General features: G+C 39.3%; 1 protein-coding gene across 2 annotated transcripts in view; it reads left to right on the top strand.

Annotated features, from left to right (window-relative positions):
* Window positions 1–9410: 9410 nt before the first annotated feature.
* Window positions 9411–23605, top strand: part of RAB3C (RAB3C, member RAS oncogene family) — a 118036-nt gene continuing 103841 nt past the window's right edge. The window contains exons 1-3 of one of the 2 annotated variants that reach the window (XM_018070486.2): window positions 9415–9452; window positions 15277–15379; window positions 18114–18341. In XM_018070486.2, coding sequence (XP_017925975.1) covers window positions 18114–18341 — 228 coding nt within the window. In that variant the 5' untranslated portion in view covers window positions 9415–9452; window positions 15277–15379. Of the gene's footprint in view, window positions 9453–15276; window positions 15380–18113; window positions 18342–23605 lie in introns of both variants that reach the window. The other variant, XM_018070485.2, reaches the window with a different exon arrangement.

Below are 23605 nucleotides of genomic sequence, written 5' to 3'. Positions count from 1 at the left end.
ACTTTTACACGAATTTCCAGTGCCTCAGTTGCTGAAGTGTTGTTGAAATATGTGTTTCTAATTCTCTTGTTCATTGAGAGCCTGAGCACTGCACTAGTGTACTAGTGAAATGTGGAGGCAGCTCAGGTAGGCTTCTTGAAATTCTTCCCTATGACAACCCTCCCTTTTGGCAAATGCTGTTGTCACAAATCAAATAGAATATATTGCAGCTTTCTACTGAAGAATAAGAGCAGGCTGTGATAAACTTGTTTTTGTCCTTATTTGTAAGTAAGTCTCTTCTGCTGGATCATATCAAGCACCATTTTCAAAGAACATAGTCTAATTAATTTCCTCAAGATATTTATTTTTTTCCAACTTCTGGTTTTTTCCTTCCCAACACCCCCAAAACCAGCATCAACTAAGAGGAGATAACAATATATCTTACTTTATGGAAAAGGAAATGGAGACAGAGGGACTTCCTTAAAGCCACACAATGAAACAGTGGTAAAGGCAGAATCCAAACCTACTTTCAACAAAATTTCTGATCACATTCGTTGTTCCAGAACATGCAGTTTAGCATTTTGATTGCACTTGTGAGAACTAAATATGTATGCAGATTAGACTTCAATGAGGTACCCTAATAATGAGGAACAAGGAAGCTGACTGTGCTGAGAGCTTCTCTGCAGCGTGGCACTCTAAGTGATCCTTCCCTGAGGATTGCCTGTTACTCCACCTTGGCAGAGGCTTCTACTGCAGAGGAACAGCTAACAAAATTACTTGTGTAAGCACTCATCATCAACCATGGTCAGAAATTGGCCTGCTCCATGCAATGTCTTTAATTGACGCAATGTTTTCTGCAGTGAATGTCTATCTGTGGACTCTCTTGTCAGCTGCCAGAATTTTGCTTGGTACCTTACACAGAAGTCATGATGACAGAACTGGGTTCATTTGCAAAACATTAATCCAGCGTATCCCATCTTTATATACCTGCCTTTATGCTCTCACTTTCTGCATAATTTTCAGGTTCCAGAGCACTTGGGACACCCTGTGCAAAGTGACTGATTAATTCCATTCCTGATTAATTCCTCCGCACCCTCGGTCCTGTATGCCAAATGAGCATATCCATGGGATTGCCAGGCAAAATGAGCTAAACCATGACACTATGGATAAACTTGCCCTTAGGTTCAGATAGTCACATTCAGTTATTATTTTGGTGAGATGTATAATTTTGCAATGAGCAAAAGCAAAAGAAGGAATCAGACATTCAAAATAGGAACATACCAAACAGATTAAGAGGCAGTTGCAGATAGTACAGATAGGATATGATGATTTCTCTGGAACAATGAAAATGCTCTCCTTTAACGGAAAATAATGGTGACCAAATGCTAGGGGCTACTGCCAGCTGCCTAGCGTATTAATGTACTGCATGTATAACAAGGAAGACAGGGATCTGTGGAAGCACTTAACTTGTAAATAAGGAATAAAATGGAGGTAGACAATATGTCATTAATCATGTATGGAAACTGCCAACCACTCAACATCTGTACTCTGGTGAACAAATTACTAGCTGCTTTTAAAGACTCCAGATATGTTTATGAAGTTGATCTGACATTTAAAGCTGAGTCGGGGCTCCTTTCTTGATTTTGATTTTCAGTCTAAATTCTCAGACCTGAGAGAAGGTGGATGCCTCTAACTGAAATCTGATGAGATCTACAGCATCTCACAGAGTTACAACCTCACATCGCACCTCCATAGGCTTACGTTTCATATCCCTGAAAAATAGGGCTGCTGTCTGAGTAGGTGATTGGTGTTTGAAGTACCTTTGCAGAATAGAAAATCAAGCAATGATTCTTTTTCTTCCTGAGTCATGCATAGCTAAGGGACCCCAAAATAGCTACTAGGTTGTTTCATGCCACAACAACCTCTTCTAACACAGCTGCAGAATATTCATGGGAAGTACTTGATAAAATCACCACGATAACATTAGCAGCAACTGTGTTTCTATCTTGAAATGATTCTCAGATGAGAAGAAGCAAGCAAAATTAAATTATATTAGAGCTAGATGTGAATATATTTATTTCCTCCATTTTTATATTTCTGGCTGAAAACTATACAATCTGACTATATGCAGTTCTTTTAACTAAATGTTTCTTCTTTTCCCTTTTTTTTTTTTTTTACTTCAGTCTACAGTTACAATAGCAGAAACTTTGAAAATAAAATCTATGGAACTGTAGAAGAATTAGTGAAATGTAGCAATATCTGTTTCTGTAATTTCCTTTAATTATTGGAAGCTTTATGCTAACATCATGCTGAGGGAAGACAGAAAAGTCAGATGCAAAATGAATACAGCACTCCTAGAAGTCTCATTGATTGTGTGTATATCTGATAAAATAGATAAAATTCTTGCTTTAACCAACCTGATGATTCTGTCATCAAGAACAGAAAAAAAAAACAAAAACAGCCTCCTTGGTTTGAGAGCCTAAACTCCATTGTTTATGGCTTCTACTTCCCTTGGCCATTCTGCAGAACTTTAAGCAGATTAATTCATTACACAGCATTTGCTGCTATGATGTTTTAACAACTATTTTGGCAGTGCACAAATGATTTGACAGAGAAATGGTGTGAAAATTCCTACCAGAGCAGTACTCCCAGAACCCCTCTTTCTAGATCATCTGATTGATCTGAATTGTTGTCAGCACTGAGCTGTCATGTGGTGTATCAGAGACCTGACAAAATTCTATTTTGTTGGTCATGTTTAAAAATTTTCATGCTTGATAGAAATTAATGCATGCTCTTTTCTGCCATCAGAGCTTCCTTTTGTCTAGGACAGATCTTATGATTAGTGGTACAGAAACGCATGGACAATAAAAGAACCATTTTTTGACATACAGAAAGCTAAGGATGATGACATTTCACCATGAACAAAAGGCCTGTTGCAAAAGCATTACATAAGCAATGCATTTGATATGTAATGAAAGGGCATTTTTTAATTTGACAATGCATGCACTACTAGTAAATATCTCTCAGATGTAAGCACAGTTCCAAGACTACATTTTAATTCCATGAGCTCTGTAATTCTTATAACCTGCCCACTGGGATGAATATACACCACTTTGAAATCCTCTTGAATGGTTTGCAGGCTCTGAGTGTAAAGCTCTCGTTCAGAAAACAGCTGAGCAGACATCTGAAAAATTTGGGAGTTACAGCTCGTAGCAAAATCTGTGCCAGAAGACAGTACTGCCACTTTCAGCTCTAGCTGGCATTTTCTCCCTTACCTGAACAGGTTGCTGGACATGCAGATGCATAGTGGTGTGAGTGCTCAGATCAGGTGGTGATGCATCAAGAGTAAGAGGTTTTTGTTCTTCAGCCCCAGGACACATAGTGTAGGGAGATGCCTTCAAAGGGAGGTGTATGAAATGCCTGTTTGATCTCCACAGACTTGTGTGACCTTACTGCAGACAAGAGTATTATGCTATGCAATAGAAAATGAAAATCACAGCACAAGTTTTCCCTTTTCTATATGCCAGTGAAACCATTGTAGAATATGAGGATGCAGGAAATATGATGGTGTATCTGGTGCTGTGACCCAGTAGCCATGGCAACAACAGATTACCTCAGTGCTCATTTCCATCAATGGCAAGTGATGCAGTGATTTATGCTGGTCCCTCGTCCACAAAATGAAAAGCTGTATTTCTGTTCTATGTTACAATTCTAGCAGAAGCAAAGTTAAGCAGGGAAGAGACCAATGGATCCAAAAAATCTGGAGTAATGAACTGCCCAGAGGCTTTTGGTCTTTGAGCTGATGCCTTAAGCCCCTAATGTTTTTTTTATTTTTCTAATATTTGTAAGACTTGTAAGTTTTATAAGTAGTGGAAGTAGACTCTAAAAGCAGCAACCCTCCCTCCCTTGTCCCTTATCCCTTTCCCTCTAGCACCCTTGTTTACACATTCCTTAACCCTCTTACCCCATTCTGTGCTCCCTATATCACCCCTACTGTCTAATACAGCAGAAATGTTTAGTCTTTTGTCAAGGCAAGGCCTAGATTGTTGGCAGAACAGCATATCAGGGCCTAAACCACAGAATACGGTCAAGAATTAGGTAATTATGTACCCTTTGTGCTCTGATGATGGTGAAGATGGGATGAACAGAGGATCCCAAAAAGCCCCCGACTCATTTTCAGGGGGTGGACCCAGGGTGGACCAAAGTAAAGGCCACAGGGTGGACACATCTGGGATTGGATGGATGGCATTATAAAATGTAACATCTCAGGCACGGCCTTCGCGTCTTGTAACATCTTAGCCTTGGCAAATAAACCCTTTCTTATCTCACCCCTAATTAACTGCTCTGGAGATTTTTTCAGCACTTAAATCCCATGGCAACAGAGTAGCAAAGGTATTTACTGACAGTGCTGGGAGCAAGCCAGCTATTGCTGGAAAAACTTGCTCAAAGTCTTCACACAAAATCAGCAGTTTTTATACAATTTTTGAATATGATTAAATGTATATTCAAGTGATTACAACATCTATATATATATATTAATAACAGGCAGAGTATAGGTGGAGCTCAGGCAGGGCTTGGGGCGGTGCTTCTCTTGGCCCTCAATTTTGGGGGTAGTTCCGTTCTTTCTCCCTGGATCTGGGGGCTTAGTCTCATCTTCCTCAGCTTGACCCCTCTTCTTTTCCATTGTTCTCGACCCACTCACTGAAGCTTGGAAAAAGCCTTGGTTCCCGGCCTGTTTCTTCTATTCAAATGTCTACCTTATCCTACTGCATCTTAATTTATTACCTCTAGGCCTATTACATGTTCTTTTACCATTCTCTTAAGTTTTGGTCCAGTAACTAGAACAGAACAAGCAGAGATCGTTTTGGATGTTAGTAGCTTGTTAGCAGGTCCAAATTTCTTAGTTAACTCTTCTGGGCCTGGCCTCCTGTTTCACCAACAGTATCTTCTGTTCTGAGAATCAGAAGAAAAAAACCAACATCACTGACAGGAACCATTTGCTTGTCTTTCATTGTAATGCAGACCTGTCAAGTTTCATGTGATGAGCATCAGACCTGTTCTTTTAGCAACTCATTCCGTCCTGTGGCATCTCATGCTCATGCATCAGCAGCATGCTGTCATGTGGCCTGATGTGCGAGTGTTGTCTGCTGGGATTTTAAGGATTTGCAGAATCTGTCTAGGTCACAAACCCAAGTATCTATACATCAGTGAAGCATCTTCATCTGTTGCAACTACAACTTCCGTGGTTTACCCCATGGCAAGATTCTCTGTACTCTTATCTGTCTTCTAGCCTAAAAAGAAGTCCCCACAGATGTTTCTCAATGGGTGTGTGTCTGAGATCTGTGCTTGAGACAGATCTTGTCTTGTTTCAGTGCCACATCTGCTATCAACAGAATTCCTAGCTTAATTTTAGAACAGTATTTTGTTAATTTATGCTTGCCTTCTTGATGAAATAATGTTTAAAACTGGAAAGAAGCTTTCCTGAGATCTTTAATCACCATTTTCTTGCTCCCTACATTTCCTGTTTACCTAGTCAAAAGATGTCATACTTTTTTTTAAAAAAAGAAAAATCTAAAGAAGGCATATCTCAATATTTACATTTTAAAATCATAATCTGGATTTGACAACATGGCAGACTGAGTCAAGGTAAATGGCCTTTATTCTTCATGAAAGACTTGTGACTCTCTTTTTTTTTTATGACCTCTGCATCCAAAGTCCAATTTCAGGGTAAGTCAAATGGCATGCAGGAATAAAAGAAATATTGTTTTCTAAAAGGTCAGTAGGAAAAAGAAAGCTATATGACATTAAGGAAGAGAACATGAGAGAAAGCATTGTCAAGGGGTATAGATATTTCAAAATGGTTGGATTTTTTTTTTTTTGTATCTAGTAAGCACGTTTATTTTCTTAAATCAAAAATAGTAAGGATTTGTAAGTTAATCTAAGAATTAAAAGAAAGGAACTCTGATCATTATTTAACTGGTTTTGTCTTATTATTCTCCATATTAACTCAGGTTTCTTCTACTTCTGAATCTTACTTACTTGTTAACTTAATAGCATGTTTTGAAAGCACAGAAAATATTTGCTCCTGATACATGCACTGAACTTGTGAAGTAAAAGTTACATAGCATTTGCATTATCTTTACTTATGCAAACTTCCAGTGCAAACCTGAGAAACAGCCTTGTTAATATCTCCATCATTCCAGACTTCATGCATACAAAACAACTCTCTTGGTCACAAACCAACTGTCTCCTGGTAGCTTTATTAATACAAGTTTTCTCATATTTCATATGCAGCTCTGAAAGTTATTGCTGTGTACTGCAGAATTAGTGAATTAGTTTTGGGCAAAAAACAAGCTGTGTTACAAAGATTGAAAGTGTATCTACATCTGTATAAGTCAGATTGACTGTACTAACTATCTCACAGGCAGCATGTTCATTCTAGGTTAGCTTTTGTGATGACTTACATTATTTGAATGACTATTTGCCACCACCTAAGAAGAATCCGTATTTCTTTTATTTTCTTTTGTTTGAGTTAGCAAATAGTAACTAACTTGTTCTGTGAATCGCATGATCCAGCATTTGGTATGAAAAAGAAAAAAAATCAGTCCTGTGAGTGTTAGCAAATTAAAAAGAGGCAGTATAATCAATACAGCTGAAAATCAGATGTTCATGACTACTTCTGTGGTGCTCCTACTAATCTTGGTTAAAAGAATTAGATATTATACTAAACTGGGTCCCTTGTATGTTAAAATTTGGTGAAAATAGCTAGCTCATACTAATTATGTTTAAAAGGGAGCTTCAAGTACACCATGCTCCAAAAATGTTAACATATTGTGACTCAGTGACTAGTAATCAGCGGAAACTCCTGCCTGATGAAAACAGTGCTCTGTGGACAGGATTATCACCACAGCACGACACTGGACTAAGATGCTCGAGGTACAAAAGGTTACTTGTGTCTAGGACCATACTATTTAATTCCAACTCATTTCTTTCCGATGCCTTCTTCAAAAGCCTCTGAAGAAGACAGAAAGAAAAGGACAAAGTTGCTGCCAGACATCAAATGACAGACAAAAATTGAGTAAAAAAAAACACCCCACTATCATCTCTTCAATCAACACACAAAGACAAATAACAGGGCCAGGCTGGCTGGAGCCCAGAGCACACTGGTCTAGTGACTGGCATCCCTGCCAGTCAGTGTTAATTTCAGTGTTAATTGTGCATTCTTATGACTTCACAAATTAAAGAAAGTAACAGAAAAGTATTGTTTATGCAGATATGCTGTTTAACATTTTCAGTAAAAAAAAAAAAATCCCATGCTTTACAGAAAGACATAAGACAACATAAAAGCAACACAGCTTTATGTTCTATTGATAGTTCCCTGTATGGAGGTTTTAGGTGAGAGATTGCTTCAAAACTTCAATGCTAAGATAAATGCCAATATAATTATAAAATCTTCGTCTTGGGATAAATTTGGGAACCTGGTATCTTTTAAGTCTTGTAATTTCTAATGTATCTGCAGTAAACCTACTTTAAAATTTTAATAGAATAATAAATCCATAGTATCCATTTTCTAAATTCTATAATCAAAAACTTCTCGGAATACTTGAATCTACTATTTCAAATATCTATTCATCTAAGATTTAAAATGACATTCCAAAATATGAAATGTTTTATGGAAAGCTACAGTTTAATATATTCAGGATTGTTATATATTTATAATACTTTCTAAAAACAAAACCCCATAAAACAAAGCTTTCATAGGAGAAGCTCTCTATTTTTCCCTAACTGATTGATAACACATATAACATGCCATGCTTTCAGAGGAAAATGGGTTGTTATTCATAATTTTTTGGTAGATATTCACTTAAAATCAGTAGTAAGAATAAATTGCATGCATCAGAAAATAAATCAACTCTTAGCTGTTCATACATGCATGCACACATACAGATAGCCTAAAATGCTGAGCAAATTCATGATGTTTACATGCCCAGAATGGCAGAAAGAGCAACATTTCATGTTTCATGCAGGAAAGAGGAGTGACCTGCAAAAAAATGCACAATGTCTTTGAAAAATACTCCACTTATTTCCTATTTTCATATTATAGTGGGATAGGTATAAATAGCTGCAAATGAAATTAAAAACTTGCAGAGCTAGAAGGGAATTTCTTCTGGCATCCATATTCATGTCTCTATCATGCCCACGTCACAGCTCCTGTGGGTGATTCACTTTATGCAATATCATGTATGTAGAAGTGGGTAAACCACAGGGCAAGCTGCTGTTTCCATGCTGCCTCAGCCGCTGTCCGTGCCCTTTCCTCTGCCTGAGATGTGACCAGCTGTCAAACCTTGGGCAGCCATCCCCAGAGTGAGTAACCCATGGCTCATCTTTACCCTTTCATTAGAGCAGAACATGCCAATCTTCAGTCTGGCTGGAACACCCTTTACCCTCTATGGACCTGTACATTTGGGCCTGAGATAAGTATAGGTTTTGCATTAGAGGATGGGGTTACACTAGGAGTGTCAAGAAGAGACTTAAAGCATCTTCTTGGACAATACAAATCACCACTTCATAATGACCTTGCTACAGACATCAAAAGCAATGTCCCCAGTACCACGAGGTACTACTGCCACAGCACAGCAGCACGGCCCGGCCCTGCCTGCTCCTGTTTGTTCACGACCGCAGAAAATCCAAGCGAGGCAACAGACAGCAAGACATCGGGTGCGATGAGGAGGACGAGCAGGGTCTGTCACTGTGCCCAGCGAGGACATTGACCAGCCTAAGGGCGCTCGGCCTCGCACATCCCCAGTGCCGGTGGCGGGTCATAAGGCGCGGCCGGGGGAACGGGACCAGTCCGAGACCGGGAGCAGGGATAAAGGGCCGGCAGCGCCGGCCGCGGCGCGGGCACGGCCAGCTCTTCCCCTCCCCCGCCCGCGTGAGGGCGTTGTGCAGCGAACCCGCCCGGGCCGCGCTCTGCCGCCCCACCTACCACGGAGCGCCTCCAGCAGCCCCGAGTGCCTCAGGGCAGCTCTGCCCCCGGCAGCAGTCGGGCGCGGAAGGGCAGCGGACGGCTTCCACCAGCTCCTTGTACGCTCTCCGCCGTTTAGCACGGGCACACGCGACGCCCGCTCCCCCGCCGCGGACCATCGCAAAGAGGCCACGCGCCCGCCCCGCCGCCCCGCCCGCCCCCGGGCTCCGGGCGGCTGGAGCACCCGGAGTTGTAGTCTCTCCTGCCCGCCCCGGCGGAAGTGGCGAGCCAGCGGGCAGGAGGACTACGACTTCCGGCGGGCGCAAAGGAGGGAGGCGGGGCTGCGCACGGGGCGCCAGCGGGCGCAGCTGGGGACGAGCTCCGCGCTGGCATCGCGATGCGGGTTGCGGCAACCCAGACGGGCGCGGCGGCTGTCGGCGTGGCGGGTGCAAGTGGCGGCGGCGGGCGGCGGGGCCCGCCGGCGATGAGGCACGAGGCGCCCATGCAGGTCGGTGCCCGGGCCGCGAGACCGAGCGAGGGAGCGGCGGCGGGACGGACAGTGCGCCTCTTCGTGCCGGGGGTGGAGAGAGGACGAGGACACCCCTGGCGTGCCAGGGGGCCCAGTCTGTGCGAGGGGCCATGTCCCCATGAGGGGTCTGCCCGCCGCGGCGCAGGGGGGCGGCGGGTCTCCGGGCGGCACAGCCCTGCCGTGGCCACCACCCCGCCGCCCTGGCCGCGGCTGGGCTTCGAGGCACATTGGGGCACATTGGGCTCGCAGCTGTCCTGGGAGTGACTGGGTGTCAGTTGCGGGGTGATGAGGTGTATCGAGGCCCTACCGGGATGTGCAGGAAGTTGTCACGACCCCTCCGTCTGTTTATTCGATTTATCCATCTGCGTCGGGCAGAGGTGGCTCTTGGCTAGAGCAGGGGGTAGCAAAGAGGTGGCCCCTTTTCAGCAGTTTTTTAATGTATGGAAAGATATAATGCCCCACAGCACTGGAGTAGAAGGTGCTGTACAGATACAAGTTACATCACGCAGAGTTTTTAGCAGTTTCTAGGTTGTTTGCTCAAAACCGTTTATGCTGGTGAACTGTACTTCAGGTATGAATTAGGACCTAGTTTGTAATCATATGCAGAAGCTCTGGAGCCCCTAGACTATACATTCGAACACGACTCTTTTCTAGTAGAAAAGTCGATTGGTAACCATCACTTTGCAATCAAGTACAAAGAGTACTTTTGCAGTCTGCTGTGATTTAGGTGATGAACTGCAGGCCTGTTAGCTAATGTTTTCATGCTGAATATCTACTCTGACAGTAATAAAATTTCAGTCTAAAGGGAAGATCTGCATCCTTTTGCGTGCTACACGCATATGTCAGAACTGTTTATGTGGTATTTTCCATTTATTCACACATGTTTATTGAGCTACTGAAGTCATGTTTACTATGTATTGGTTTTGGAGAGCATTTCATTAAATGGAAATTTTGCTAGTAAAGGGTGACAACTGTAGATTGGTCTCTACTGTATCTGACATTTTTGACAGGTTGTTGAATTCACTGAAGTTCTTATATAGTTGTGGAAACAAAATGGTGGTGCAACATTAAAACAGAATCTATGGAAAGGAGAGTCCAGATATAAAAAAAAAATAAAAATTGTTCTTGACAATCAGAGAATGGCTTCTTGGTTTTTTCACAGATTGTCAGAAGAAGTGGAATTATTGAGTAAAAGTCAGTAGAAAACACAGCCTCAGTATAAAAAGAGATAGCAGAATGCTATAAACACCCCTGTAAATTCTGTTTTTTCAAGACTGCTGACATGGTAAATCAGTGTCTATTTTTAAGCATATTTCATCCAAAATTATAATCATATGCATCTGGATTTTTCCAGAATGTGAAAATGCAGTCTGGCAGAGAGAGTTTGATTTTCAGTTGTGATTTTGAGGGTTTTATTTTCTTTCTACTACTTACGCTATTCCCAGCATACTCAAATATTATTCCCATAAAAGATTCCAGTCAGACAATTTTCTTTTGTGGATTCTTCTTCTTAAGAATCTTGCTTTCCAGCATTAGGCTAATATGGTTGAACCTTTTTCAAATGTGGTTTAGACTGGCTGAACTAATCGTTTGATTTGTCTCTTTTAGCTATGTTATTTCCTATTGCATGAAACAAATATAGTTGCTTCTTTGCACACAACTGTTTTATGGAACAGTCTGTTACAGAGCTATCATCTCTGAATTGTAGAGCAAAAGAAAAAATGATCAAGTATATGTCTTTTGATCATGACAAAAACAACTTGGAGGAGAGTGTAAGCATTTTTTTCCATTTTCACCAAGCAATAATTTAAAAGAAATCTAAAATGTTAAAATATTTTAGCAGGATAAAAAAAAAAAACAGACTGAACACTTCCTATATTTGTGAATTCTTTCTTTCAATTGCAAGCTCATGCCATTTCTCTGAAGACAGGAAGGGCCAACAATTACCACAAAGGCAGTCCTTCCAGGAAAGAGTGGCCTGGTGTGAAACTTTGCTGTTGTCATCTGCTGCATGTAACTGGATCTGGGTCGCAGTTTGTGACTACTTTTCATTTTTCTAGCCATGTTTTAAGAACAGATATCAGTCTTAGTAGTGCTTATGGCTGTGGAGAAATCTTAAGTTCCGAAGTCAAAATAATGAGTTCTCTTTTCTGTGAAAGATTGAATTCTGTATGGTTTCTGCTTATTCTTCCAAGAGTTGGTCTGAATGACTTGAAATGTATATGTATCTCTCAGTAGTTTCCCTAAGGGTTTCATGGTACTTTCAAAGGTGAAGGTTCAGTGGGAAACTCTCAGTGATTCATACACCCATTCCCTCGCTTCTAGTTTCACTAGTTTATCTGATTGTAGCATGCAGATTTCCCACATACCTGCACTTTGCCAAAATACAAAAAGAACTGTAGTTTGGATAACACGTTCTTAGTGTTTATTAGTGCATATGGACATTAATGGTGGCAATTTGTAGAAAATGCTAGATCTCTAGAGACACTCTCTTTCGCTTACCAGGACATCAGGTATTTTTTTTCCTTAGCTTTTCATATCCTGTTGTCACTGGCAGTGGTTATGTCCAGACAAGATAGATTTATAACAGACACATGCAAACACAGTGGAGAAGGGCAATAGCAAGCAAAAAGGCTGCTTACAGATATTGAAGAAGTATTATAAAATTATGATGAGAAAAGCCCAGTCAAATCTATTAGATGCAGGAGTTTGCATGGCAATTCAGCTCCCATCACTCAGCAAAATTATTAGATATGTCAGTCTCAATTCAGATTAGAAGCACTGGAGTACAAGAGCCTGCCAAGCCACTGACTTCACAGAGAAACTTATATGCACCTTTTTGTTAACCGATTAGGCTGCATCTGGAGTTTGTAGTCCCCCTTCTGTCATTACCTGCTTTTGGAAGTGTACTGTAGTAACTCACTCCCATGCTGGTTAGATACTTACTAATATCCAGCACAGGGGCACTCAGGGCTAGTTTATACTCACTTGTTAATGTCCAGTGTCTGCTCCAGTTTACATCAGTCTAAATAGTTCTCATTGCATGATGGCCAGATTACTATCTAGCGAAACAAACTCATGTTTTGCTTACTGTTTTTTGTGCCTTTTGTTTCATTTGGTTTTGATTTTTTTTATTTTTATTTTTTTGTCATAAGATAAGCTCTTCCTTCTTGTAATCTTCCTCATAACCTTTCTGTGTATTTTCCTCTTTGAACGCAGGTTTCATAAACACACTTGACCAGAATTGTCACTAATGGTGTTTCAACAGGTCCCTAGACAGTGGCATTAGTATTTCACTTTGTCTCTTGGCCTGGTGCAACTGCTCTGGCAAATGAGAAGTTGCAGTCTTTCCTAGTCTCATGCCCCTGAGTGCTGTACTAACCAGAACAAATAGCAGAAACCTTTAGCTGTCTCATCTTCATTCTCTTTCATACCCCCTGGTAAATCCAAATTCATTTTTCCTGGAGTGCCTGGGCTGACACAGCTTTTACTTTTTCTTGTCAGAGCTGCACTATTTTGGTGGCCTCTTAACAGCCTGTGTTAGATCAACCTCTATAGGACTGTATCTCTGATTTTGCCACTATTTGGAGAAAGAGATTTTAATGTACTATCTAGACTGGTAACTAGAAATATGTTTCTTAAGCTACCCTTTTCATGGAGAAAGTAAATTTCCAGAACTGTTTTTTACTTACCCTAAATTCTTCTGTCCTGGGCAGCTGCTACCAGTGTGGCCACAGTCATGGTAGTTCTGTTGATATGAAGCAAACAGAGCTTCTTTGAAGTGTTTTAGACCTCATCTTTCAGTATCTTTTTGATATTTCCCAACTTGGCATTTCAGTGTGCTGCTTAAAAAAACTTTGCATTTCTAGCTACATGTTTCAGACTGTAGTTAGGTCGTGATATATTTACAGATATACATGACTCTAACCTCATAATACCTTGAAGCAGATAAGCTTCTCCTGATGCTGCCAAGTACATTAGTTTACAAGCTGTGCTCTGCAGATGGCTGGCAATCAGTAAATTCCAAATAAGTGGCCGGTGCATTGTCTACTGAACTCGGTTAAGCCTTATTAATTGGTCAGTTAAAAAATAGATAAGGATTTGTGAGAATTAGCTGTGGTCTGCATCTGTGGATACTGATGTATTCGTTGAGATCCCACCAAAAGCACAGGAGGTTAAGCAACTTGCCCAAGATGTAGGAAAGAAGAAAACAAAAGTCATAGGATGCCTCTGAAAGAGTTAAAAATAAAATCCTGTATCTAGATTATTAGTCTGATATTTTACCTAGAAAATAATTAATTTCTTCATGACTGGGTTATATTGCCACAATGTACATATATATATATATATATATATAAAAGTACGTTGTGGTAACATTTTAACTACTTTAATGATGTAATGTGATCTACACATGAAAGACAACTAATGTGCAGTGTCACTCACTTGCACATCCTGTGTACAGTTTGGTACAGTCATTGCATTTTTCCATCGTATTCCATTGTTTCAATATCCATTTGTTATGTTTGACTAATCATATTTTACAAAGGCAGAAAGATCACCTTGCAAAAGGCTACATGTACAGGGAACTCTGTTTTTATTAAAATATCAACTGAAGTTAGTTTCTTTTTAGAAAGCAATAGAAATGTATATATTTCTACCCTGTATCTAGAAAAGGACTGTTGCTCTTTCCATTGAGACCAAATTGTTCTAAAATAAACCTGCCCTTTGTGTCTGGTCAGTGTCATTTCACTTTAATCCGATTCAAAGGATCTGTTAAAAAGAACCTCAGTTACCCCTCCTTCAGGGGTGGGTTGTAACTGCTTATAGAAAAGTGGTCTTGCTCTTTGAAACAACTGTAAATTAGCTAGTCAGTGTCTGTCTATCCTTATTGTAGATAGAAACAAGGCATTTTCCCTGGGCTTAATATTGATCTTTAAGGCAAGCCTGTTATTAGAGTTGTTAAAAGATAACAGTATATTTGTGAAAGGCATATAGGAATGAATTTCAGTATTTTCAGTCTCAGGTTTTCTTGCCTTTTGCATCATATTTTCCATGGGCAATTCATCCTGTGTTAAGCATCCAGAGTGGGGTGCACATAAAAGTGCAAACCGAAGTCATGTGCAGGCCAAGGAGGTCACAGCATGCTGCTCTGCTGAAAAGCTGTTCAAATTTTATCAAAGAATGAGGTCCTCGAAGGCATAAAGAATAATAGAGCCAAATGATTTGTCATTATCATGAAGGTGGCAGGTAAACACACAGTTTTTCAGACACTTTTTCTCAACCCTGCTGTGTTTTCACCTGTTCTTTTGGGATCAAGGAAACAGCTGAACATGAGACTTGAAAAGTATCTGGATCTGATATAGAAAACTCTGGTTAATGATTAAACTTGCCTAGGCCCATAAATAATACTCGTTTAAGGAATTTAGAGATGTGCTGTAAGCAGGGAAGTTTTTGAAGTTTTGAAGTTTTGAAACAACAACGCCATCCTTTTTTGTCCTTGCCCCGTATTCAAGCTGGCAACGTAGCTCCTTCCAGCTTCGGTAAGGAACAGTCATGTGAGACCTCTTGACTATAGGTTTTCTGTTCGTTGTCTTGAGATTAGATTTCCCCGTGGGCTTTCAAGTCCGTCCTAAGTCCTCTAGGAGGTGGCTTGAGACTGCCTTTGGTGCTAACACCCTGATGCATGTAGGGATACTCATAGGGACTCATTCTACAAAAAAACCCCAAACAAACCAAACAACCAAGTTTGCAATTTGCTAATGAAAATAACCTTATGAATTTTCTCTTCGATTTTACTAATAAGGGCCAAACTGTACTGAAGAGAGAACTCAATGTGTTTCGTTGGAAGTGATACTTGTTTAATATATCCATTTAATACTTGAGAAAAGAACTTTGTCAAAATAAAGGTAAGAGTTTTGCTTTATGGAAACAGAATATCATAACATTAGAGAGGTTTATTTGGTTCTCATGTGTGTGCGTAATGTTTAATTAGAGGTCGGAACAGGGCTTTCCTAGTGATTGTTTCCAGCATTGTTTCCAAAGGAAACATTTCTTTTACAGATGCCTCCAGTAGTAGGGACAAGTACTGTTAGGAGTGAACTGACATATTAATACATCAGGAAGTGGACTACAGTGCATTCCATATTTACTTTAAGTCAGCAACTTGCATTTAAGAAGGAGAAGCACTTCAGGCTTATTCACAAGGCGGCAGAGGACCAAGCATGTAGATTTCCCTTTCAGCAGAAAAACAGAGATTCCTCTAGAGTATCATTTAGAACAGGAGCCTAATGTAAATTGTGCTTGGAAGAATCTGTCTCTTTGTTTACTACAAAATGAGTGAGTTTTGGAAGTAATGGCAAAGCCTTAGCACCTATGCTGATTTTAATGTGTCTTCACACTAGTGTGGGCACTAGTACTTTTCTAAAACCCATTTGGGTTTTGGACACAAGAAAGGATCATTATCAACAGTCTGGGGAGACTGGCTCTCTAGGCTAATGTTGGTCTCTCCAAACAGTTTGAATTGCTAACAATACCTCACTTATCCTATTGGAAAAATTAGTCCTTTCCTATGCCTTTTTTTAAAGAAATTTTAATCAAACTATTGCATGGATAGTGCACATAACCACGTTAATTTAGAGGAGCACTGAAATTTCTCTGTGGGTGGAGTCTATGTTTAAAACTACCCATGGGAAACACATGCAGGAAGGCTACACAATGTACGAGGTTTAGGAGGACTATTATTAGATTCCAGGTCTCCTGATTTCTCTGCTCACTGAATCATACTGTTAATCAAGTGTTAGGCATTAAAGTAAGTGTGGATGAATTGTAAACCACATAGGTCTGAGGGCAGCAAATGGAATGAACGATAAGACCTCTTTTTGTAAATCTTAAGCAAATTGAAGAAGTTACATGGAAGTCTTCTTAGGAGATAAAATCAAGAAAGAATATGATGCTCCTTCTTGCAACAAGTGGTGACTACGGGCTTCAGCTGCTGCATAGCAGAGAGAAGCCAGAACGGTGATGAAACAGGGTGCTGGGGCAAAGGCACAGGTTACACACTGGCATCTGCAGCCACTGCAGTCTTTTGCTGTCTGATGGACTTCATTGCAAATTGTACACAACATTAGCATGGCCTTTACTGCTTTATAGCCAGTTGTGATTAGACTGGTATAGACAGCATTTGATTTTCTTTTTCTCACGTTCTAAGCAAAATATCTCCAAATAGTTATACAATAAGGGAGAGTAGGGAAGGTTTTTGTCTTTCCTATAGAAATCAGAAATCTGAAAGATTAGTAATGTGTATATTTAGTAATATTTAGGGTTTTGAACTAAAGCTTCTTTGTTGCATGCCTGTGGAAGAAGTGATTAAATTTCAAGGCCAATGCAAATACTTAGGTTGCAGGCATGTAGGTACCCAAGGCTACATTTAGTGAAGAAGGTAATTCTGAAATCAAATTTTGAAATCAAATGGTCACTACTGTATTATATATATATCTTACACTGAATTTTCTTTTAAAAGCTTTCTACTTCCATTGTCTTCTTTGGGACTTTTTGTCCCCACTCCTATAAGCCTCTTCAGTAGCCCAAAGAAGCTGGCATACTGTTATTTGTGCTATGAAACAGCAGAATTAGCTCAGAAAATTTATGCACTAATTAAAATTCTGCTGAGAAGGTGGGTCAGTGTACAGCCCTCACCCTGGTTCCAGCTGTCCTTTCTGATTGCCCAAATGCACTCTCAGATGCCTGACTTAGAAAGCTTTTACATGACCTGCTTTTCTGTAAACCTTTTGTTTGGATATGGTGTCTGTCCTTCTGTCTCAAATAAGTATGCAAAAGTGTTGCCCTGAGAATAATCACATTCAAAAAACTTAAGGTCTGCCACGGGCTCTCAAAATACTTGAGATTTTTTTTTTTAGAAACCATGTGAGGTGTCCCTGCACATAGCTGCCACTTATGAAAATGTTGCATTAACACTGGAAATTCAAAAAACTGTAGAATATACTAGTACTAGAAAAAAATCAAGACCTTATTTTAGAGTATATACCCAACTCACTGTTTAATCGTATAATAATTAAAATCTGGTAAAGGCAAAATGCTTTGAGTGAGTTTATAGCCATGGCAAAAGACAAAAACATATTTACAGTAAAATAAATGGTTCAAGAATTTTATTAGGTGTAAAACTTACTCAGCTTTTGCTTGGAAATATACCTACTATATCATAAAGCAGCACTGATGTCTTATATCCTTCTTGTACAAGTGAAGTATCTTCATCTATATTCTGACCGTCAGTTTCATTCATCACATTTTCTGAAGTCAGATCTTTTTAGTTGTGTACTCAGAAACTGCCCTGGATTTTTAGTATTATTGCTTTTTGTTTCTGTACTAGTCACCAGTGATGCTTACATCCTCTTTTGCTACCAGAACTATTACTAGATAAATGAATCATAAAAAAAGAGTTAGGTCTCTGTGAACTTCTTCTCGAAGTTCACACTGAAGCATACACATTAGTTATATTTCAAGTAGGTGTTCTTCTTGAACTTCATTGATACATGGCATGAAAAACTCCAATAAAATCTAAATGTTTCAAGTTTTGTATGATACAAGAAACCATAAACTATTTCTTTTTATTTTGAATTACAGATGTCATCCGTTCAAGATTCCAAATATGGCCAGAAAGATACATCTGACCAGAACTTTGATTACATGTTCAAACTGCTTATTATCGGCAACAGCAGTGTTGGGAAAACCTCATTTTTGTTTCGATATGCTGATGATTCCTTTACGTCTGCATTTGTAAGCACGGTTGGGATCGATTTCAAAGTAAAAACAGTTTTCAAAAATGAAAAAAGAATTAAGCTACAGATTTGGGTAAGCTAAAAATAATAATTCTGTGAATTAAGCAAGCTGTAGCAGTTTGTTAGCATTTGCAGCACTGCAGGTTTACATTGAATGTCATAACCCTGAGAGAGAGAGAGAGAGAGAGAGAGAGAGAGAGAGAGAGAAAACGCACAGTAATGAAAAAGCATTTAATTATTTCCTGTGTAATTTTTCTGTCTTGAATAATAGAATGCAGACAGTATTTTTAAGGTATTGAAGTACAGTGATTATATATTCTGAATTGAATTCCTTTGGGAAATAATACAGGTTAACACATATTGATATCTGTGCAGTGAGATATAAACAGCTTTGCAATATATAGGCTATTGAAAGTGATAAACGTTATATCAAAGTACCTTGAAATATCAGTTTTAGGGTCTGGTGTGTTCCCATAACAAATTATGAATTCATGTAGAAGCTATGATAGTGAATGCATGACAGAAGGTATAACTTTTTGCTCTGTTAGTTATGTTTGTCATCCTGATCACCTGAAACATCTTCCTTCTTCTGCTGAGGAATACTGCAAAGGTATAGTGTTGCTAAGGCATTCCTTGCCTACACCGTAGAGATGATAGAACAATGCCTAATGTAGAAAAGTGTGATGCCAGGGAATAGATGAAACAAAATGATATCCAAAACTTATTTCATAAAATCATAGAATATTCTGAGTTGGATAGGACCCACAAGGATCATTGAACGCCTCACCTGGCCCTGCACAGGACAGCCCCAAGAATCACACTATCTAAACACTTCTTGCACTCAGACGGGCTTGGTGTTGTGACCACTCCCCTGCGGAGCCTGTTCCAATGCTCAACCACCCTCAGGGTGAAGAACCGTTTCCTAATATCCAACCTAACCCAACCGACTCAGCTTCAGGCCATTCCCTCAAGTCCTGTCACTGGTCACCACAGAGGAGAGATCAGTGTCTGCCCCTCCACTTCCCTTCATGAGGAAGTTGTACACTGCAATGAGGTTTCCCCTCAGTCTCCTCTTCTCCAGGCTGAACGCACCAAGTGCCCTCAACCACTCCTCATATGTCTTCTCCTCAAAGCCCTTCAACATATCCATGGCCCTCCTTTGGAAGCTCTCTAATAGCTTGATGACCTTCTTATATGGAGGCATCCAAAACTACACACAAAACTACACCAGTGCACAGCAGAGCAGGACAATCCCCTCGTCTTGCCAGTGATGCTGCGCCTGATGCACCCTGGATTTGGCTCGATTTATGGCAGATTTGTTGATGCTTACATCTGCTAGTTCTTGAGTGTAACACACTAAAAGGATGGGGAGGAATAGCAGGACATTTAATAATGTGAGACCTGGAGTTAACACTTCAGGTCTTTGCTATCTTCCTGGGGTGCTTGAAGATTTTGAGCAGTGTTTCCTTGGTGAGACATTCGTAACAGCTGAGGTTTTTTTGGTTCATGAATACAAGTAATTTAAAATTCATTTAATGATGAGCAGTCATTAAATCTCAGAAAACCTTAGATCAAATCTGAGCAGTTATTTGAACATTATTTGAACAGCAGATAAATTGAGCATCTTTTTAATATGGCACAAAGGAGAATTTTCCAGAGCTTCCTAGGGCCTATCTCATTCAGGTTTTTTTAGATAGGCTTCAGCCCTTGATATATCAATTTGTGCCCTCTAGGAACATACATGTTTTGCTTCTCAATTTTTTTAAGCTTAGGTTATTGCTATTATCATTAGTGAAATAGCACTACATACTAGGTAACTGTATATTATATGCATGCTTTCACTTAGTAACATGCTGGTTTCATTGTAGTAATGTTGGAGATCACATCAACATTGCCTTTCTTTTTAATAATGGAGAAATTAAATTGTGTTCATATTATAGTCTTTACACAGTTCTGATTTTAATCACCAAGTATCCACTACAACAGATTTTATTGTTCATGTCTCTCCTAGCAAAAGCAGCAATGCTAGTTTATGATGTTGTAGTAATGTGATTAGCATATTTTTTGTCTCTTCACGTCAGACTACAAATATGTGCTTGGCTCAAAGTTGTCCCGTGATCTAGATGTGTTGAGGTCTATCCACAGCATAGAGGGGATGTAGCAGTAGAAATCTTTCCAGCTGGAATGAACTTCCAGTTCTAGCAAAATCTGCATTTTGTTGTTCTTTGCATGACATTAACATTCAGAGTCCAAACATGCTCTGACACTCCTTACCTGAAAAAACCTGCAACCAAAATGAGTGAAACAAACCCAAGAGCTCCATGTGCCTTACAGAAGAGGAAAGAGAGGCACAGAGCATAGAAGCAACCTTCCTGCTTCAACTTTAGGTGAAGAGTCACATGTAGGCACATGATTAGGATTTGAGAGAAGACTTCAGATTCATGCTAAAGGTTTTTGTCCTAGCCAGCCTTGCATCTTTGTTTGTGGTAGTGTGTTTTTTTTCCCCACTGATTTTTTAATGCCAGTTCTTAAAAGGTCTTGTCATTGCCAAATCAACTCAAATTGCACAACTCAGTACAGCTGTTTAGCTGGAGTATTTTGCATTGAAGCATTGCTTTGCAGTTAACCTTGCTAGTAAATTGGTTGACTGTTGCATTTCTGGGACCTTCAATAAAGTCAGTAAACAAGTAAAGACTCTCAGAAAGCTATTCTAGTGCACAAAATCTGAAGTAGAGCACTGTTACTCCCTCTCATAAGCTATATCAACAGCAGTATTGTTCTTAACATGTAGTATCTATATATGTAACTTGTGTCTATATTATGTTATATTATTTTTCTTGTGTTATGCAGATATCTTTCTAAAATGAAGAGTACTCCTGTGATATCCATTTGAATTTCAAACTGCACATGTGAAAGACTATTTGAGCGAGTCATACCGAGTGTGATTTGATGTTAATACTGAGTAGAACGTGCATGAGGTTATAACACTTCCTTCAAAATCAGTGGCAAGAATTTGATGACATCATGTGATAACATATTCAGCATAAATGAAATAAAGTATTATCAAAAATCTCACAGTTTTGTATAGTCAGAAGAAGCCGGAAGTGCGACTTTAAAATGTGTTCTGAATGACAAGATCAGAACTGAATTACTTTGCCACGCACTTAACTGAAGGAACACCTGGAATGATGCTGCTCTGATGTCCTTGCCTGGCAGTAAAGTGCAGAAAGTGTAAATAGTAATGCTGTTAAGCCACTAAAATTCCCTAGCTAGAGCACAGTTAATCCGACATTTGTCCTGTTACAATTTTGTACACGTTCCTCTGGGGTAGACATTTAGACTTCCTGTTTAATAGTGCTTTCAGCATGATACTTTGTGTTCAACTTGGAGTATGTTGGAGCTTGCTGATTTCCAGAGAATAAGATTTTCGTATGCTTAGCAGGGAAGGATGCAAGTTTGTTGAAAAGTCAATATGGGCATTGAAGGAAGCAGAGTCATTACTTATTAATAAAATTCACAGTGTGATTATCACAGTTGAACTAGGAAGGGTTAACAGGTTGAAGGCAGTGCTGTCTTCCATATTCAGATGCCCTGCAGGTCTTTAGTTTGTTTGAGGTTTTTCTTGCTTGGAGGGAATGGTGTCTTATTCTTGAATAAGATTTGAAAGAAGAATTGTCTTCTGTCATTGTTCAAGTCAGAGAGGATGGGGCTCAGTCTAGTCCTTGTTGTTACATCTATTTCATGTGGTAAGAAAGAGCCTGCTGGAAGCACTGTAACATTTACTTGTTTTCCTCCTGAGCCAAACACCTTCTTTCAAGCAATATTTATTACTGGGTTTGAGAGAGGTTCAGAGTTCAAGTGCTATGTTCATTAATGATAGCACATTACCATGTCATAGGACCATGAGCAGGCTCTGAAATTTTGATTCATTGCATATTATAAATATGACAACGTGGTATGGATGTTAGGAAGACATAATATTAACATGTTTCTTACCTTTTGGAGGAGAGCAATCCATAAAAATTGTGGTTTTACTTCAAAAGGTGTTGATTTCTCAACTGAAACAAAAAAAAAATAAAAAATTAAAGAAAGTGTGTCTGTATGCAGCACATACATGCATAAAAGGATAAAAATCCATTAAAGGGCTTACAGTGTCAAATAATAAAAAGCAATATATTTTCCCTCCATTTGGTTTGACGTAGTAATATTAAAGGAAAGGGATGGAACTAGAAGGCTGTAAGATTCTCTCACTTTAAAAATGTTAGATTTCACATTATGTTGAATTTTTAAAAAAATATCAGTACTAATTCAGACAAAAATACACACTAAATAAAATTAATAAAAGCTTGAAGAGGTGCAAATGAGAAAATAAAAACAAACTTAACCTTATAAATCTATCACTGTATTAACTGTATAAATCCCTATGCTCAGTATATCCTGTAGCTGTGATTCTAGAAAGGTGTACATTACCTTTGTGAGCTCTGTCAGTGGTATAATAGAAATAACAGCCTGCAACACCTTATGGAGAAAATGTAGACTTATTTGAAGAGTAGAATTTGTTAGCTACCATGTCAAAATAAGCCACAGAATAGGGAGGAAAAAAAAGGAAAAAAAGTCCAGATAGTGGTTCCTAGAGAAAAGAATAATATTTACAAATACAGGTCAACATATTTAACTGGCAGTGTATCCATAGTGTATCTTTAGCTCATGTTTAAAATATACTTGATCAGAACTCTCAGTGATTTTTAACTGACTTCAGTACAAATTTTGTTTGAGGAATAAAGCATCAAATTTTCCCTGTGTGATCTATTTATTATGTAAAAATGCTCTAACTGTATTTGCTCAGCGATATCTGATTATAGCACTTTGGTGCAAATATCAAATAAGACACTGCACTGCTTTTGCTGCTTAGATGGCTTTTCCCTGGGACTAGCTTTAGACTTCAAGGACTAGGTGCAATGATCACACATATATCCTTCTAGAGAAGGCAGAGAAAGACCTGCTTGTGTCAGCATATCCTTCTTAGAAGTGTGTGTGATAGTTTCATTTGATACCCAAAATGTTGCTGCCTTCACATCAACAGTTTTCTATAAATTATCTAGGGCTTAGGGACTAAGTGACTACTAGGTTTTGTAAGCTGAATGAGGAAATCCATTGTTATCATTCAATAATTAAAACTATAGTAGCTGTTAAAAAAAAAAATCAATAGGTGTTAGGCACCTGGTTTGTTGGGTTTTTTTGTCCCAAAAGCTTCCTAGCAGCCCTTTATCAGTAAAAATACTTCATTAAAAAGAAAATAAGAGTGAGAGTGTGTGTGTGTGTGTGTGTGTGTGTGTG

This window comes from Manacus vitellinus, unplaced genomic scaffold (assembly GCF_001715985.3).
Source record: "Manacus vitellinus isolate BGI_N305 unplaced genomic scaffold, ASM171598v3 scaffold_18_pilon, whole genome shotgun sequence".
Taxonomy (NCBI): Eukaryota; Metazoa; Chordata; class Aves; order Passeriformes; family Pipridae; genus Manacus; species Manacus vitellinus.
The sequence above is the reverse complement of the archived record's forward strand: the minus strand, read 5'-3'. Positions and strand labels throughout refer to the sequence as shown.